Below are 19,721 nucleotides of genomic sequence, written 5' to 3' on the forward strand. Positions count from 1 at the left end.
TGGGGAAAGATGGAGGAATTAATTTAAAATATGACTATATGATTTAACTCATCAGATTGGTTAAAAGGTTTTGTGCGGTTCTTACAGCTGAAAGGATTTGGAGACCTGAAATGCAGAGTTACTGACAAGATAAAAAAGATGGATTCTAGGCAGAAATGCATCCTGAGTACTATAGAACTATTCTAGATTTAGAGACAGTGTGGTTAAACAAGAAAAATAAAAGGAGGAAACACCTGTTGCGTCAGATCAGGCAAATGGCTGGTGACTAGTACTAGTACTGAAAACAGGAGTCAAACTCTGTATCTTCAAAGCAGATCCTTTAAAATGAGGCCCAGGAGTTTGCAGTTTTCCCAAATGGAACTACCTGACCACATGCAGACACTGGGTTGTGTATTAGTTGACAGCAGAAGTTTTAACCCTGTGTGCTCGGAGCAGTGTGAGTAGCTATCAGTTCAGAAGTAGGGTAACAGGAGTTAGAGGATTTGGGAGTAATTATGTGTAGAAAGAAATTAACTTTGGCTATTCCATGAAATAAACAGGAGTATCTGTCAACATGAGCAGACATCATGCACTGTGAGCAGAAAAATGGTAATGATACAAAAAAGGGAAGGGAATATTTCATTGTCGTGACACATGTATTTCTTAAATACCCCACAGGAGCTATAGACTAGTGCTCAACCACAAACTGATCTCTGACAGCCCAGGGGTCAAATTTTGTTTTCATACCAGTGTGTCTAACTTCCGTTACAATTGCAGGCATGTTCTATGTAGATCTGAGATGAGAATTTGGATTTTTATTTGGAATTCAGAAATTATGAACTGGAGTTGTTTTTTAAATCAGAACTTGACGAAAAGGCTGTAATAGCAGAGTTCGGGACCTTGAAGATTGAGATACCTAGATATAACATTGGATTGGGTGCTGTACTTGAGTGTTTTCTCTATTTTCTGCAGAAAAAAATAATCTGCATATAGTTAAAGGTAGTATAACGATAGCTTTCTCACCTTGTTTTTTTTCCTGTTGCTTTTTAATACTCTGCATATTGTTACTTGCATCAGAATGTAGTATACGTAGCTAATGTAATTTCTCTTCTGAGACATCTTATCCAAGCCAAGAAATTAAAAAGCCTTGTACTGTTTTTCTTTAAACTCTATGTATCAGATGAAAAATGATGGCAAGAACTTCATTTTCATTCATTCCAAGTCATGAATATCTTAAGATCAAAGCTCAAATTTGGCTTCCAAAGAAGGCATACTTAAACTAATTTTTTAATCAAACCTAATATTTAAATTATTTCCAGAGTTACTTTCCCTGAGTAGACTCGTAGGATACGATTCATCTCACCTATATTCAGCTTCGGTTAGGTTAAAAGAACATATTTTCTGTTTCATGATACTTGGTTAACCAAAGCTAATAATTAGACTTCCTTTATAGTAACTAGACACATGCAAAGGGTGAAACATCTTGCATGAATTGGCAGTACGTTTTAGGATGGAGTAAGTTGCTCTTTGGTGGTATATGCTTACTTTTGCTTTCACTCCCATTAATGACAAAAGGAGCCTAAATGGCACTTTTTAGGCAGCAGAAACTAGGTGAAGTGACTCAGTGATTGCATATTTGGTATGTAAAATATCTCTGGTCTAGTGCTTTGAGTGTGTATTTAAAAGCACCAATTTATGATATGGTAGCAAAAATACATTCACGCTATGCTGATGATGTGTTTCAAAACCATGTGTAAATATATAACGAATTGTACAGCTGAGTAACCGTATTTGTTTGGATGCAAAGCTGAGTTCCTATGGGATATTAAATTAGTGGACTTGGGAGAGGGATTTTCCAGTGTATGTATTTTTTCCAAGATGGGCTATATATGCTTTTAAGTAGTCCTGAACAGATATTTTTCAAATACAACTAATGAGTGTTGAGAGCTTTTAATTGCAACTGTCCTCAAAAGTGCAAATGCCTTATCTTTTAATCGCCTATTAAATTTATTCCTTTACTTGGCATTGCTTAGAGGCATCAACATAAGTGAAGAATTATTTGCGTACTTTCAATAGATTATATCTGTGTTTAAATAAATCACTTAAAGGAAGTCAGATGAAGCAGTTTAAAGTCAGTCGTTTCCCACTGGCAGCATAATATAATCTTGAATGGAAGCTGGTTGTGTATTCTGACAATTATGCAGCTGGAGCACACATCCACTGGAGTAGATTTTCTTTCCATTGTTTCTTTATGATTTTGTGGGGGGAAAATAATGTTATGTGTATGACTTCTTCATCCGACATTAGAAGCCCCCTGAGCCGTAACTTCAATGGCAGGTTTTTTTCACTGTATTTTTTTTGTATTCTGCCTGTTTCATGTGCTGCTTCCCTTATGTGCTTTGAAGCTGTTTGAGAATAATTCAGTAGTTTCGTTTTTCTAGATGTTTCCCTAAACTTCTCTGGTTTTAGTTAGTTGAACCCTTGGCTGTTGTAATGTCAATAGCATCAAACTCTTAATACTGTCCAGCATACTTCAGTGGTCTTGATTCTTCAACAGCCAAATAAGTTGTTCAGCATGTTCTTTTGCTCTTTTAGAGTCCAGATGTCCGCTGAAAAATTACTTGAGTCTGTAACAAAACGATATCATAGGTTTTGTCCATGACCAAGACCTGGTTTCAGTGAGTGGCCAAAATGAATTTTATTTTTTTTTATTATAGATTATATATCTGAAGTTTGTGCTTTGAATTTTTTTGTTCTTACTGACTTCCAGAAAGATCTTGGGCTAGAATGACAAGGTGATACATGGCTTTATCTGCCTAGAGTACATACTTGATCTTAAGTAACACTGGCATTCATTAGATGCTTAGGTGTTTGTTGCCCGATCCTACTGAAGTTTCTGCTGTTGTTTTTTTGCGGGAAGAGCAGATACTCTTGGCACAATCTGTGTTGCATTTAAGCTTTCACAGGACTTTTGTCCACTATTTGTGGAATATTTTGAGTCTCTGGAGCATCCGCTGCTTACAAAGCGCAAGTCTTTTTGTCTCTGTCAGAGATGGGGGTAGGGAATTTTTGCTTTGTTCTGGGATTTTTCTTTGTTTAGGAAAAGAGAGAGAGACCCAGTGGAGAATATGTTTTTCAACCCAGTTTCTCTGGGTGCAAGAGATCTGCTCTGAAGTCCCTGTTTCAAGTCAGGTAAAGGTGGGTGTGAATGAATGTCCCCACCCAAGGTGAATGTTCAAAGGCTGAGCTGTTGTATGCGAGAGGGCCACCAATATCCATTCAGCTTTATTTGTTTGGGGTTTTGTCCTTTTAATAAAAGGAAATACAAACATGAATTAGACTTTACTTTGCTCTATCCCTCCAGTGTTTCTTGGATTCTGTAAGTAGCCTGCAACATAGTGTACATTTGTAAGGTTAGGATTTAAATTAACTTACATGGTGGTATGTGGCTTACCTGTAGTTTCACACTTGGGCCCTGAGCCTCATCGCCTGTATTGCATTCTGGCTGCTTCACTCTTCTCCCCCTCCACAGCAAACAGACTGTTTTCCTCTCTCTCATAGGAACCATGGACACAATTAGTAAGATAGTCATTTCAGAGCAGAATCCAACTGTGGCTCCCTGACACGGTCTTCTAACACTGTCTCAACAGACCTAAAACCCTGAAATACCTGTATGTGACTGTCATACGGCATGTCACTGAGCATTCGGCATCTTCCTGGAGCCTTGTGCTATAAAAACGTTCTCGTAGGCTGCAGTATAACCATCCTGTTATTTTATGTGCTTTTGGCTGAAGTATTACAAATGTTGCCGTGGGGTCTTACGCTGAGCTTACATTGATTCAAGCCTACTATTTTCAGGAAAAACAGGGGCAATCTTATTTTAAATCCAGCTACCAGACAGCAGCAGAACCAGGGTTTGCACCCCAGAGTCACTAGCGAAGATGAATTTCAAGGGCCCAACTTACGTTTGGATATTACAGAACCTGCAAGGATGGATAGGAAAAGGATGGGTGCACTTAGGAGCCAGTATCTTATACTCTTCTTTACCTTAAAGATTGATTCCTAGCTCTAATTGAGATGAAGGGTAGAGTTTGAGGATCAGTTCACTCTGCACTGCAATGAAAGCCTTAAAAGCTATGAATAGAACTATTGTTAAGGTACCTTTAAAGCAGTAACACACCAAGTTCCTGTGAAAGTGCTGTTTCGCATTACAATTAAGCTGATCTAGCTGCAGCTCCTTCATGCAGTACCAGCTCCTCCTTCATGCTTCATGCCTGATCTAGTGATCAGATGGTGGCATGAGAATCAGATCAGCTCATTCTCTGGAATACAAACTAGGGCAAACAGCAGGGTATTTTTTTTTCCCCACCAACCCATAATATAATGCTTTGAGTGACATGAAAATGCATGATCATCAGCTCATACAACTTGTCAAACTCTTTTCCAACAGTATAAGAGGCTGATAGAGTATTAAAGTTTGCTACATCATGAGAACTTTTTTGCTGGAATCTAAAATCTTAGCTGGTTTGTCCTTTACTGGATCCAGATGAGGCAGTTTGTAATTTTACATAGTTGCTCTCTTGCAGAATATTAATGTATCTTGTTTATGTTATTGTACATTTACATTCTTGATAAAGCCTTTTTTAACTGAATAAGTAATGGGCTTAGTTTCTGTTACCTTGTTTGTGATTTTTAATTTTTAAGTACTTCTGTTAACACGTCTAGAAAATACAGGGAACAGTTGGCAATACTTGAAAATTAGGAGAGACAAGTAATTTTTGTAAATGGAAGTAAAACACCAAGTTTTAGTTTCTTGCGTATAATTTCTTGAATTTCATCAATACATACTCAGAATTTGCTGTTTACTTTTAAATCCATTTTGTTCTTTACCCTAAATTTGCCTTGTCATGAAAATACAGTGTTGTTCTTAGCCATTAGTCACGATGACTTCCCAAATACAACACTGAGATAAGAGTTGCAGGTCTGTGCCCCAGTATCTCAGGGCATGCTCTAGTGGCAGAGGTTGTAGGGGTTTGGGGTTTTTTTTGTGTGTGCATGGTTGGACTCGATGATCTCAAAGGTCCTTTCCAACCATGAAGATTCTATGATCTCAGCAGATCTAAAAATGAGCAGGCCAGCAAAAGCTTAACTTGGAAAAGGAGTTTACTACTGAGTGAAAACAGTTAGGTTGTGCTAAGCGCTAAATGTTGTGGAGGATGTAGTACTGTAAAGAGAAAGCAGAGTGCTGATGATGTTTCTGACCTACAAAGGTTGTAATCAAGCTCCCTCAACAGGCAGAATAGCTTAGCTTGCTTTGCAATTTTGCTGCTTTCTTTCACCAGGAACCTAATTAATCATTTAGAAGTAGGTACATCAGTTGCTCTTGAGATCAATACCTGTTCCCAATCTCTAATTGGCACATGTGCATGACAATTCCTTGTCTTAATTGTAATCTTGAAACAGGGAAGCATGATGTCTTTGAGTTCTCAAATTGCAGAAATTTTTTAGTGTCGTTTGGGTCCTACCTTTTGGGACCATTTCTTCCCATCTAGACTTGCTTCAATATTACTAAACAGACTGTTAACCTTTAAGCAGGCTCATTTGGGGACAAAAAAAAAAAAAGGAAAAAAAAAATCTTTAAAGAAAATTTCGAGATATTTTAAAAGGGTTTATAATACATAAATTTAATGTAAAATTAGAGAACCAGTTCTAAAAGCATAATTTAAAAAAACAAACAAACAAACAAAAAAACCAACAAACGACCAACCCCAAAGCTAACAGTATTTTTCTTAATTTCAAAATTACCTGGGAATAATTTTTGTCTGAAATACATTTATTTTTTTTTCTCATTTTTAGCATGAATCTAGAGAAACATTACTGGGATTCAATATGGTGAATTACCGTGCATGTAAGAATTTGTGGAAAGCTTGTGTTGAACATCACACGTTCTTCCGTTTGGACAGACCACTCCCCCCTCAGAAGAACTTTTTTGCACATTATTTCACTTTGGGTTCCAAGTTCCGGTACTGGTAAGTGCTGATTTGAAATGTATGGGAACGAACATAAGAGAACAGGCAACTCATCAATAACCATAGGGAATTTAGAATCTATATTAAAAGATGCCATAATACAAATAGCTTGTGAATCCTGCATCTGTTCCCCTCCCCTGTTGACCAAAGTTTCAAATGTTGTCAGTAATTTTTTAGGATATCTTGGACATATAATTAATGAATTATTCACGGTCATTATTGAGCTAGTACTCTGAGATTGTCTCACAGGCTGGATGTCTTTGCCTGCTTACCTGCTGCATTATGTTTATCTTCAAAACGTTGTCTCAGAACTTCAAAGTATTTGGCCTGGTGTTTTTGAAAACTGATGGATCTCAGATCTTGTGTGCAGCTACAGCAACAAAACAGACCTAAATAAAGATCAAATAGAAATCAATGAAACGAAGCTTGTACAAGTATAAAGCCCACTTAAGCTAGATGCATACAAATAGGCAACTAGGTGGAGACAGAAGACATACATGCTCTGCACCAAAACCAGAAGTTTAGAAAATATGGATGAAATTAAGTCCATAACTTTTAAGAATAAACTTGACATAATAGGCAAAAATCTTGAAGGTGCAAAGAATCCTGTGGAATAACTATAATCCCCAAGTATAATTTCTGTTCTAATGATGGAGTGGGTGGTGCTGCTTTTTAAAGTGTTTTATGCTTTTCATAAAAAACCCCCAAACTTCTTAGTTAAGTAACTGAGTTAACTGTCTCTGCAAGTAATGCAGAATGCTGATGGTTTAAATCATGCCTGGAGTAGAGAATAATGGAGCTACTACTAATCAGCTGTCTAGAATGGCAACAGTGTCTGTGACGTACAAAGAGAGATGATGAAAAGCTAGAAAACACAATAACAGACTATTTCTGTTACACTTGTGAATTGCATAAATGTATAAAGAGGAAAGTAATTCAGTGGCTCAATTTTTATACCATCTGTTTTTTTTGACCAGCGTTCACAGCACCCATTTGAGAAACAGCATTCTGTGATCTTGATCAGTGTTTGAGACTTGCTTCAATGTTATTATAGTGAATTTGAGGGAGCTTTTTCATTTCTGTAAAGATTTTGAATTTGAATCATTGTGGTTACTATTACAGAATAGCTGTTTGATGATGACATTCAACTTATGTTAATGTAAGATGAAAAAGGGAAGCTGCATAAAAATGAAGAAGGTCATTAAAGTTAATGAAGCAGCCAAAAGGCTAGAATTTCTGCAAGTAGTTTGAGAGTTGTTTAAAGGCAGCATAATAGTAGTATCATGACACACAAGGAGAGGTTAAGGGCACTGGGTTTGTTTAATCTGGTGAAGAGGAAGCTCAGGGGGAATTCAGTAGCAAGCCTAAAGCTATTCAGGGGCAGTTTCAAAAATGATGGAGCCAAACTTGTGCTGGCAATGGCAGGTAATAGAACAAGGGTCAAGAGCCACAAATTTCACCTTGAAGATTCTAGCTGGATACCAGGAAAAGTTTGGGGGGTTTTGTTTTTCTAGAAGGGCAGTGCCTTACTGGAACAAGTTAGCCAGAGAGGTTGTGGGATCTCTGTTTTTGGAGGCTTTCAAAACTGGGCTAAACAAAGCCATGGACAGACACGACTTAGTGTTAGCAGGAGATTGGACTAGAGACTTCTAGCCAACATTTCTATGAGTAAAACGAACTAATAAAATACTAAACTGCCAGGGCTAGACAGAATTATCTCCAGTTCTGAAAAAATCAGAGACATTAAATTGTTGAACTATTAAGAGTTATGCAGTCTGTTATTTTTGTCGGCCTAAAAGATTCTAATGCAGCAAATTTTAAAGTAAGATCTTTTTTAACAAACAAACAAACAAAAACCTTCCAAGGAGGGATCAAGAAGACTACGGATGAGAAAATCTGACTTCTGTACGCAGTTTTTGGATTTTCAAAGTTCACCAAACACTCATTAGAGAAGTTAAACTGCCCAAATATGATGAATTCTATTGTGTATTAGCAACTATTTTAACCAGATGGGAAACAAGTAGGGCCGTTCTTCACAACAAAGGTTACCACTGAAGTGATACAGGCTTTTGTAGTAAAAGCTGAAGTTGGCTGAAGAAAGTTTTGGTGGTATGTCGCAATGACGAGTGAGTAGGCAATAAAATGGTAGATCAAGTGCTGTGTCCAAAAATGCAAAATAATCTACACAGGGAGAGAGGAGGAACATAAATAAGTTATCACTGCCTTGGAGCTTTGTAGTTAGTTCTCTGAAAAAGTTAAATCAATTATTAGTAGCCATTAGAGAAAGGCAAATAAAATGTTAGAGTTATTGGAAAGAAATAAAGGAAATATAGATGACTTACTGCTTGTCAGAGTTAAAAATGTGTAACTCCAGGAAGTTAGCAGGCAGCAGGTTTGAAAAGAGATTTCTTAGAATTGCAGCACGGTAGAAGTTGGAAGGCAGGTCTGCACACTTGTCCAATGCCCTGTTCAAACTGGGTCCACTATAGCAGGCTGCCTAGGACTGTGTCCAGCCAGGTCTTGAGTGTCCCCAAGGATGGAGACCGTCCACTATCTCTGAGCAACCTGATGCAGTGTTTGACCACCTTCACAGTAAAAAAGATTCCTTGTTTTGTGTGGGGTTTTTTGTTGTTGTTTTCCCCTCACTCTGTTTAAGTAGGATATCTCATCTTTCAGTTTGTGCCCATTGCTTCTTGTCCTGTCTCTGGGCTGCCTTGAGAAGAGTCTGGCTGTCTTTTTTGCTTCTCCCTTCAGGCATTTATACCCACTTATTTGATCCCCCTGAGCCTTCTCTCCCTAAGGCTGAGCAGTCCCTGCTCTCTCAGTCTCTCCTCCTATGCCAGATGCTGCAGACCCTTAATTACCTTCATGGCCCTTTGTTTGACTTGGGGGACCCTAGAACTCGACGCAGCGCTGCAGATCTGGTCTCACCAGTGTAGAGTAAACCAGCTTTCCAGCCAGTTGGCCCTCAGCCTGTGTGTGGGCTTATTCCTCCCCAGGTGCGGGGCTTTGCATTTCCCCTCACTGAATTTTGTGATATTCCAGTTGGGCCATTTCCCCAGCATTCACACATCCAGTACATCTGTAATATGAATGTGAAAATAGCAAATTCTTCTTTGATTTCAGAGTGTAAATGTCTCTGTAAGTGTTGTGGTTTGGGCTGGGCTGGTCACCAAACAAATGACAGATTTAGAATTTCAGAGAGTGCAGTTAGTTAGAAGAGTCTTAACTGAAAGTTAAAATTACTGAAAAGAAAATTGGTTCTGTTTTACCTTAAACCAGGATGGTAAAGGACAGAAAAGAGCAGAATTTTAAGTATCAGTGTCCTTTTAGGACATGTATCCTTTGAATCTGTGCCTTGGTATGAAGTCATAAATGGGGAAGTGGCTGCAAGAGGGAGTTTTGCTGGTATCTTGCCACCAATTCTTAACTGCTGATAGATGCTCAAAAGAAAAAGTTGAGGGTTTGTTGTTGGGTTTTGTTTTGTGGTTTTTTTTGGAAACAGAAATTATTAAATATTATAAAGGATCTTTGATTTGACTCAAGACACATGGTCTTATTGAAAAGTCAGCAAGTTCCCAAGTTCTAATCTTGGTTTTGACAAGTTGCGTAGAAGAATGCAATCCTGATGTGCTTATCTAATTTCTTTATGATATTTTGCTGAACTAAGTAGCGACTAAGTTATTAGCAATTCAGGGAAGAGTTTAGGGGGAGTACGGAGGAGATGCTGTAATCTTTGGTTGTGGCTATGACAGGAAGGATTATAGTCGTCTTATCCAAAGATCCAAGCAGAACTTTCTTACTGCTTTGGATAAGAAAAAAAAGGAAGAGAAGAGAGAGGCTTTATGTTATGCCTAAAATTAATTAGACTCTAATGGGAAAGATGACCTACGCTTACCCAAATGCTGTCTAAAGTGACAGTGTACTGAAGTTAGCACAATTGCTTGAGCATGACTGAAAATAGAATTTTGGGGTTTTTTGTTGACATGGTTGAATTTTAAGCAAGAAATTGTTATCCTAAGTTTGTTGCATTTAGTGGTTTGGTTTTGTTTTGTTTTCCAGTGGGAGAACAGAGGTCCAGTCCGTGCAGTATGGTAAAGAAAGAGCAAATAAAGACAGGGTATTTGCAAGGTAAGCAATTTGCATTCCTATAGGATGAGTAAGTTTTCTGTTTGTATCTCTTAAGATGTTATGGGATCATTGTTTTCTGTTTGCAAAAATGTAAAATAAAGAGCAACTGTTGTTGACTGTTGCTGGTGGCTTGACTTAACCATATTAAGGAGTTTAATTTTTATATGGGAGGGTGTCTTTCTGAGGCAGCCAGAAATGGCGGAGAATCTTAGGATGGAAAAGTTAATAAGGGTATTCTTTAATATTTCCGCCTTTAAATATTTTACAAATTCAGAATTGCCTTCCATCTGTGCAGTTTGTTGTTATATGTACCAGCCCTCTTTGTGCTGTCTTTATTGCAAAGGACAGTCTCCATTCCATGAAAATATTGAGTTATTTGGTTTGTTTTATCCTTGATAACAACCTACAACTGTACACGCATATTTCTGTTAAAATAAAGTACTGTGAATGCCTGACTTGGTGAGAACACCTTTATCATCACTGTAGTCCCAATGAGGTATTTTACTACGAAAAATTTGACTGGGAGTGAGCTGCTTCTGAAGGTATTCTGTCACAGAGTAGTTGGCTAATCATGGGATCTATTACTTAATTGTGTTTCAGACTCCTGAGGGATTTAGTGGTTACAAGAAAAACACTCAAGACATAGATTTAGTTCTTCATTCAGAAATTATGACACAGTATTCAAAAGTAAAACTGCTGCTGCATCTGTTTAGATCATTAGTAGAAAGGATCCTTACAAGTGGGGAGGCCTGCTCTGTGCTTTTTTTTATGCATATACTTTTACTGAGATGGGGAATGTCTTTTAGCATAGTTAACCCTTAAGGAACTCTGGAGTTCAAATTTACGCTCGCAGACTTTTAGTAGCAAGCCCAGCAGCCTTTCTCAAGTACCTGCAAACACTGTTTTTCAGAGTATTGATTAATTCTGCTTTGATTTACTTCCCCGCCCTTTCCCCCTGTGCAATATAACATAATTTGAGTTTTTAGTTGGGCACAGTGTAGATACCCAGCTCCATATTAGAATGATTTGAGGGCAGAAGTGCTGTGACATGTTTGTTCAACAGGTAGATTTCTGTAAGACCAATTTTTTCTGTGTGCTGTAGAATTGTTTTTTACTCTATTTAATTCACTTTGGGCGTCTGGTTAGATTTTTACTTGGGGCAACTTCTTTAGTACTCAGAAGACTCAACACTGTGACAACTGAGTTTTATTTATTTAAATGACAGTTATGAATCAGTTAAAAACTATTTTTCTTTGTTGTACTCGGAACTTGACAATTCCCTCCAAGTAAGTAGGGTGGAGGAAAGCTGATACTTGGTTTTCAGGAGGATATTTATCATTTTAGAAACTCTTATTCAGTAGATGGCACTCTTCCCTTTGATTCAAAACTGAACAAGTGGTGCTGGGGTCACTTGTATTTTGTGATATATACTCTGAATAAAATTGAAAGCTGTGGCTAGAATTGCTCTGATGTTTTCTCAAGTCTTTTTGGCTTTTTTTAGTTAATAAAATACTTGGCTCTTCTGTCCTCAATAATTTTATTTTCCGCTGTTGCTTTTAGATTAAGGAATATGGCATTCATCCTCACCTTTTGAGTTGTTCAGTAACATTAATGACTGATAAATGTCTGAGGCATACATGCATACATCAGTGAACTGAAATTAATGGCCTATTGTAACAAATACACCTCAAAAGGCTTTTAATAGATCGTCTGTTTCTTCCTTTTTCCTCCCTATCACGGTGTGCAATTAATGCATTTTCAGTTTTAAAGATTTTTTTTTTTTAGTATTTTCAAGGGTGAAAAAACTTGAAATATAAGACATTTCTAGAACACCGTGTGGTTCAGGAAGCTTAATTTAAGAACATTATCCTTAATTCCTTGTCTTCTAAACATTTACATTTCAAGTTGAAATACTGAGTAGATGTTACCCTTTTGTATTCATACAGAGGATAAATTTTGCTTTTTAAGGTTTTACAGATATAATGTGGTTTTTGTTCCTGGAACCTGCCTTTCTGTTTCTCAGTGTGTCTTCCTCAGACAAAGTCACTGTATTGTTGAACAGCTTTTTAAACTGTCAAGCAATAGGCTTTTTTCAGTTGCTTTTGAAAGTTCTAATACGTATTGGTTGCCTTTTGCTATGAAACCAGGACCATGCTAGCATTATAGTCAGGTCTTCCTTGAGAATTAAGCGGACTTGTAAAAAATCTTAAATAATTGCTGTTGCTTTTATTATTACCACATCAGAAGATTTATTCAAGATCAGTTAAAAAAAAAAAAAATCTTTTTTTCTAGAGCTGTCCAAATGTACACTGTTTTCTTATCAGTATCTAACTAGAGACTGCCATGTTTGTGCTAATACTGTCTATGCAAATTTTGAATCCTTTCATTGTAAGAAAATAACACTGATAGTTATATTGAGATGTTTTGAGTGATCTATTTATTCTAAATTTGGAAGTGGTGATTGCCACAAGTAATGATCGTCTAGCCTTTGCACGCTGAGCAGAACATAGATACAGAGCACAAAGGATGGAAATAAAATTTCTTAACAGACATTTGAATAAAACAAGCAGCCTACAATTAGTAGGCTTAGCTGTTTGTCCTCAGGTTTCTACTTTAAAATTAGCTGAAGTAGTATTCATGGTTTGGTTTTTTTTCACAAATCATAGAAACATTTAAAAATTTATTTTAAAAAATGGAACCTATTACTATGAAGGAGATAGTCTGTAATAATTTTGATACATTTTGTAGATGCTATTTTCTTAATCTTCATGCAGCACTAACTTCAGCATTTAGAAGAGTGTTGCTGCAGTTGTTTAGATTTATTTTTTTTCCATCTTCATTATAGCTGTTCTCTAGGCCTCATTTGTTGCAGGATATTCACAACCCAAGAAGACCTGTGAGAGTTCCCAGGAGCATAATAAAAATGAAAGTAGATAACAAAAGTGGAAAAAGTTAGATCAAGGCATCAATTGGGAGACTTCTTAAAGAGCACTGTTCTCGCTTGGAGTCGTTGCAAAATATTCTAATTCTGTTCAGTTCTGACGAGTTCAGTACTGGAGCTGAGACAAGGTAGTTTATGTGCATTGTGTGATAGTGAGCAGGTATCTCAGTCAGTCATTTGTATTTGCAAAGTCCCTATCATTAAGTTGCAATCTCTGTTTCCAAAAATCCTTTTTTGCTTCAACCTGTGCATTTATTCAGTTTAATTAAATAATTCCTCAGTTGCTTTAAATTGCATATGTTGTTTGTGGTGCATCTGCAGATTTGTATACAGTTTGTCTCTCAATCTGAAGCAGTTGTTGCCAGTTTTGCTGAGAAACGCATTCCCTGTCCTCCTTGTCAAAGTACAAAACAAGGTTGTGGCCCCAGGTTATATTTCTTTTTGGGACAGAAATGATTGAAAAGATTCCCACCTGTATTCCTAAACAATACCCTCTTTCTTTCCCAGCTCCTGCGAGAATTTAACACTTCAGGTGTGGGATGCAAACCAAATTCTGTCTTCGAAAGATTTTGTGTACTGTGGCTGAGCTAATACAATTTGTCATGCTTTTTTTTGTTGCTCGTCCCTGTTACTCATTTTTTTTGTATTTGACAAAGTGTCACACCTCATAAGACTGTTCTTGATTTTTGGGGGCAGGGTGAAGTTTTTGGTCTCTGCGCCTACTCAGATAGATAGGACTTCCAGCTTTTTTAGAAATGTCTCTGCAGATACACCAAAAATTAAATCTGAAAATAGTTTACTCTGTTAACTAACAGTGCCCTGTGCTGGGGTGCAATAGAAGCATACAGACTGAGCAGGCAAACATGGAATTTAGAATTTCAAAGTTTATCAAAGCATTTCAAAATATTTTTTCAGCTTACTTCCCCCTTCCCGTCTCCAGCTGCACTCTGGCATGAGAAAGTTATTTGAATGTTTTAAAGAGTTAGTGATAGAGGAGAAATTTGCAGGAATATTTCAGAACGTATCTTAAGTGTTAATAAAAAAATAACATTGTTAGATTTAGAAGTGTTGGGAGGGGAACTAGTATCATAAAGCCACACCACTGAGAAGTTCAGTGCTGCAGTGTGGTAATTTTTTCTTTGAAATTTCTGCAAATACAGGAAATGGAGGCAACAAACATGAGTGGGTGGGACCCTGAGGTTAGAGCTGTTAATAAAATAATTGAAACGAACCTTTGCTGATAAACGCTGCAGCTGTTTATCATGGTAGTAAGGTGTTATTTCTGAAAGATCAGACCCTATCCACAGTAAAAGGTGAGTTTTCTTAACATTAGATTTTTTTGATAGGGAAGAAGGTGATGCTTTTTCTCATTTTAGAGTTGTGTTCATTTGTTGCATAGATTGAGGAAGTATTTCAAAAAATGTAGCTGCAAACTATGACTTAAGATACCATACAGTGGGGTTTTTTTTTAAGCAGTCAAAAATGTGATTTTTGGAAAAACTGGTTTTTTCCACCTCCCTATATAATTTTATGTCTCTGTAATTTAATTTGTTTTCACTGTTGTTGCACATTAAAAAAAAAACAAACAAAAAAACAAAAAACAACAAACAAAACAAACCCCACCAACTTTCCTATTTTCCACTTGCTGCTTTTTCACTGAAGGTAAATAAGGTTCAATAGCTGCCTTGACATGTCTGTCAGAAAACACTGTATCTGCAGTCCGGTGTTTACTTAATTTAGCATTGGACATATTCTGTTCCTTTGCATTTTTCCCTCTGCCTGTTCTTTGGTTACTAGAAACCACCTCTTGGTGCTAATCTTCTGGCTGCAAGCATACTATCATCAAAGTCTAGCTAGTGATACTGTTGATTAATAAAAGAATAATGAATGGATAACATTAGATAGACATTTCAGTTCTGCTGGTTTCTTGTTATTTTGCCTTTTTGGAACTGCTCAAACATGCAATATTTGTGAAGAAAAATATCTAAGTGGTTTGAGGTGCTCAGTTACATACAAATTACAGAAAATTAAATGTTGGTTTAAATTGACATGGTATCAAGCTAATTATTTTTGGAATCAAATTAATACTGCTTAAATACGTGCTAAGAAACTGGATGTGTTTTTCCTCAGGAATTAAGTAATTGATATTTTCCCTGTTTTCAAATATCAATATGCTATTAGATTTTTTTCACAGGTGGAATAAGACCTGAGACAGTAGCATTTAGAACTGCCCGTCTTGCTTAACTGTCTCAAATTTCTCAGCTGTTATTCAGTAAGTCTTTAGAGCAGCAAAGCAGTGTGCAATAGATGTTACGAACTGCTTGGTGGTATAAAAACAAAAATAAACCCTCCACACACAGATCACCGTCCTTTAGGATCAAACAAACACTGACTTCAGTAGGACTACTGTGTTTCTGCACATGAAGATAAGTTATTTGATACGATGCTTGCTTGTTGTTGTTGTAGACTTTTTTTGAAAATATTGAGGACAGTCTGCTTAGGGTGGTGGCTTGCATCAAGTTTTAAGTTCCATGAGAAGCAAAAATGTATTTGTAACTAAGGTTCTCATTTTCAGAAGGATGTAATTTGTGTGCGGCTAGTTCCCTTATTTCTCAAAGTTCCTTCTTTCTGGACTTGCACTTTCAGTAAATCAGTAAGGTGATAAAGATGAAGATAAAGAACAGTTACCATGTGTCCCCAGGACAGCAAAGGGCAGAAGTTAGTTTGGGATATGGGGAAAGAAATGGAGGAGTTATGCTGATGCAATGATATGTTGTTACCTCACTGCACAAAGCTGGAGAGTAGAGAATAGTGGTAGAATGTAAAGGCAAATGGGAATGAAATGATCATGACACAAAAGACTGATGAAATTATCACTGGAACAAGAGAGAGCTGGGTAATGACAGAGGAGAAATTTGAACTGTGTAGCACCATCAAAGTAGTAGAAGTAAAGTAAAAACCCGTTAACACAAAATACACAGGAAATGTATTTAAGAATTGCTTAAAATAACTTCTGTTGTTGGATGAACAATTTTCAGTTGGAAAACAACAAACAGCAAGAGTCTGGGTATGTTTAGTTGCAGGATGACTGAACCATCCCGTGTGATGTTAAGAAAAAAGCAACCACAATTCTTGGATGATTCATTTGATGATTTCCAGTATAAAAGGGAAATATACTATTTCATGAGAGATTGCAAGTATGGTCTCATTTGTGCTTAAGAAATAGGTGAAAGAAACAGCAGAAGGGGATTGTAGTTATCCTGGGATAACTGGAGAATGAGAAGAAAAAAGTTCCTCAATATTGAGAAAGAGCAACGAGTAGAAAATACAATTCCTTCTGTATAAAAAAAAACTTGGCAATAACGACCTTTGTCCTGAAGGATATTTCTGGCGCAAAACCAAATGAAGTTTCATTACCCACAAAGAAGTTTAAATAGGATGATTGCATCTGCCTTAAAGGTGACAAAGCGCATTCTGGAAGAAAGCATGTCACCTTGATGGAAATCCCTGATGAGTAAACAAAACCCAGCAGCTCTGTTGCCATGTTTATGATTACCGCACTTTCAGTTCTTCAAAGTCTGTGGGAGCTTTTATGGGGTCATGTTTGCACTGCTTAGTTTTTCCTGAGTTGGCTGAATAAACTTAAGAGGTTTTTTGATTTGTTTTGTTTTTTATTTTTAAGTTCTGAACTTAAAAACCTCTCTGGCTGTTCTGTCACAGTCAGATTCTCTTTGAGGCATTAGAAACGCCTGGTGAAGTTTAGTGGGTTCCTCTTCCAGTCTATCTGTCTCCCTCCCAGCCAACAGTACTTCATGACTGTATTTCATTGATGTTCCTTGTACAAAGTACAGAAAATGAAGTACGATATATTGAGAAAATACAGAACTGCCCATGTAAATATATTTTTTTGCATTATTACATTTACTTTTGTCCATATAATTGGGTTTCCTACGGTAGAAAATCCACAGTGTCATTGTGGTGAATTTTATGTAGTTTTGTTCTCACCTCGTATAATTTTTGGTTAGTCATTTGACTTTCTTCTTCTAGATCCCCCAGTAAACCCTTGGCACGGAAATTAATGAGTGGGATGGACTGGGAAGTAGTGAGTAGGAACTCACTGTCTGATGACAGGTTGGAAACACAGAGCCTACCATCACGGTCTCCACCTGGAACCCCAAATCAGTAAGTAGCATCGAATCTTCTCTTCCTAAAAGTGGCTGTCTACCTCTGATGCAAGTGACCCACTTGTGTAGTAAAAGGATTAATGCATTACAGAGACAAAAAACTTCACAGATTATGTGCTGAATGTTTCTCTGGGACATTTGGCTCCAGATAAGAGAAACTATTTGGGGGTGAATTTTAGGTGCTTCTCACTTGATCTGTAAAAAGTGTAAGATGTAGCATGCTACCTTAAATTAGAGAGCTTGAATTTCTCAAGCACAGCTAAAAGTACATTATACATTTGGCTAAGAAAAAAACTGATAGTAAAATCTGTGTGATATTTTAGAAGTAATTGATTCTGGTTAATACCGCTTCTTAAAACATTGGGGGAAATTACGTAATCAGAAATCCTTGCAGGTTTATTCCCCTCAATTTTTCTGCATTTCCTTTCAAAGCTCCCACTTTTAACATGATAGAGCTTTCTGGTTTATGTTTACAGTTAGTGAAAAATCATTCCTGATTTCTTTTGGAAAATAACCAGTTTTCTCAGTGTACTAAAACTGGCTTAAGAATTGGTATTATCCAATTTTGTACTGCATAAACCAGAAGGTTTTAAGATTCCTTGGCATTGCAGCATATTATTCAAAAGGTGGTTGTTGTAAATATCTGTAGCGTTTAAAAGTTATTGCAAAAATTGTATAATAATGATGCTTATAGTATAGCATAACTTAATCATGCGTGTTCCAAAGCATTTTAAGAAAAACATCTATGTCACTATGCTAGTTCTCAAACGGGAAAGTTTTGGGTCACAGAAACACAAAGATCCTCAGTGCAAAGCTTGTGATTTTTCTAGGAGAAGATGCAGGGGATAAAATGTTCACCTTAGTGAATTCAGGTTACATTCTGCCATGAACAGAGCCAGGATTTTTCTTCTTGGGGATTCATTTTTCTTCTCACTGACTGGACTGTCAGTCCAGTACCCTGTTCATTGAACCATAATACTTTCAGGCTTCTTTAATTTAAAAAAAAAAAAATTAAAAAAATTAACCGTTTAGTGTTTATGAAAATATTTTTGAACACTTTTAAAAATAAAATAATGAAATATAGCATGTTGATCTGACAATATAATTGTTTCAGTGATTTTTGAAACCTTAAGTTATTTAATAAAAATATGTATATGAACATATGCTTGCATTGAGAATAAATAATTATTTTAGCAGGCCTTTGTAGTGGTGTAAGAAATGTAGATCAATAACAGTGTTCTTCTCACATTGCAATGCTATGCTTTCCCTCTTAGTCGCAACTCTGCCTTCACTCAAGAAGGAGCCCGATTACGACCCTCGTCAGTTGGACATTTAGTGGACCATGTAGTTCACACTTCCCCAAGTGAAGTATTTGTAAATCACAGATCTCCATCTTCCACCCAGGCTAATAGCATCATACTGGAATCATCACCGTAAGTTCTCTTGGCTGTTACTCTATGGTAGCATGTGGGGCTTCTGAAAATAAGTCAGAAATTTTCGCCATTAAGAATTTAGTGTTAAATGTTTGGGTCAGGGAAAGCCAGACAACCTAATACAAAACGTAGCTGTCGTTTAGGGAACATTAGTATAGGTTTTACTGAAAATTAAATATGACAGAAGTAAGATTTGAAATACTCAATAACTTGTGGCCAGAGTGCAGATTAGTTGGGGAAAAAAGGTGCACAATGTACTTGTTAACAGTGTCACTGGATGTTTTTATTTGCAGCTATACACATAATGCTAAACTTGCCCTCAGAATTTTGTATAATCTCTGTTAGCAAAGAAATTGTGCAAGTGGTTTCAAAACCATTTAAGATCTATAAAATAACAAATACATAATTACATGTTTATAAACAAATCATGTGTTTCAGGAAAAATTACTCCGGGAAGGTATTTGAACACAATTTTAAAACCTTGTTTGGACTGTAACTTTGGTTTTTAGAACTGTGCGTAACTTTGGGGAGGGTCTAGAATACAAACTCTTCAAAGTTGTGTTAAATAACACAAGATGCTTTTTATGATAGGGTACAGTAGTCATCCATCTGATCGTCAGCTAGTTATTTAGCTTTCAGAGTTATAAACCAGTAATTTGGCCTAATAATATAAAATCCCCTTTTTTTGTGGGCTTTTTTGACATGGGAAGGGAGCCTTAACTGGAACACTTGTCAATCGTTTCTCATATTAGAGTTTTACTCTGCAAAGGCCACACAGGGTCAGGTTCCTTCTGTTCCAAGACTTCCAACTGAAGTCAGTTATGAGAAGCACTTGAATGGTAGAGTGACACAGTGAAGTAAGCAAAATTCTTAAATATTCTCATTTATTCGTCTGCCTTTACTCTAAGTGAAGTTGTAAAAGTTGTTCCTGAGTGTCCTTGGGATTTTGTTTATTTAACAACTGATTTCTTGTGTAAGTCACCATAGAAATCAGTCTTAAAAAGTGAGGAAGTGGTTTTGTAAA

At 36.8% G+C, this 19,721-nt stretch overlaps 1 protein-coding gene across 6 annotated transcripts in view; it reads left to right on the top strand.

The window, feature by feature from the left end:
- Nucleotides 1–19,721, top strand: part of PTPN4 (protein tyrosine phosphatase non-receptor type 4) — a 116,156-nt gene that overhangs the window by 73,517 nt on the left and 22,918 nt on the right. For all 6 annotated transcript variants that reach the window (XR_012588522.1, XR_012588521.1, XM_074596202.1 and 3 more), the window contains 4 exons: nucleotides 5,836–6,008; nucleotides 10,071–10,139; nucleotides 17,128–17,262; nucleotides 18,539–18,697. Coding sequence is in view for 4 of the 6 variants with exons in the window: in XM_074596202.1 (XP_074452303.1) it covers nucleotides 5,836–6,008; nucleotides 10,071–10,139; nucleotides 17,128–17,262; nucleotides 18,539–18,697 (536 nt within the window). In the remaining 2 variants the exon portion in view is untranslated. The remainder of the gene's footprint in view (nucleotides 1–5,835; nucleotides 6,009–10,070; nucleotides 10,140–17,127; nucleotides 17,263–18,538; nucleotides 18,698–19,721) is intronic.

Source organism: Larus michahellis, chromosome 7, assembly GCF_964199755.1.
Source record: "Larus michahellis chromosome 7, bLarMic1.1, whole genome shotgun sequence".
Taxonomy (NCBI): Eukaryota; Metazoa; Chordata; class Aves; order Charadriiformes; family Laridae; genus Larus; species Larus michahellis.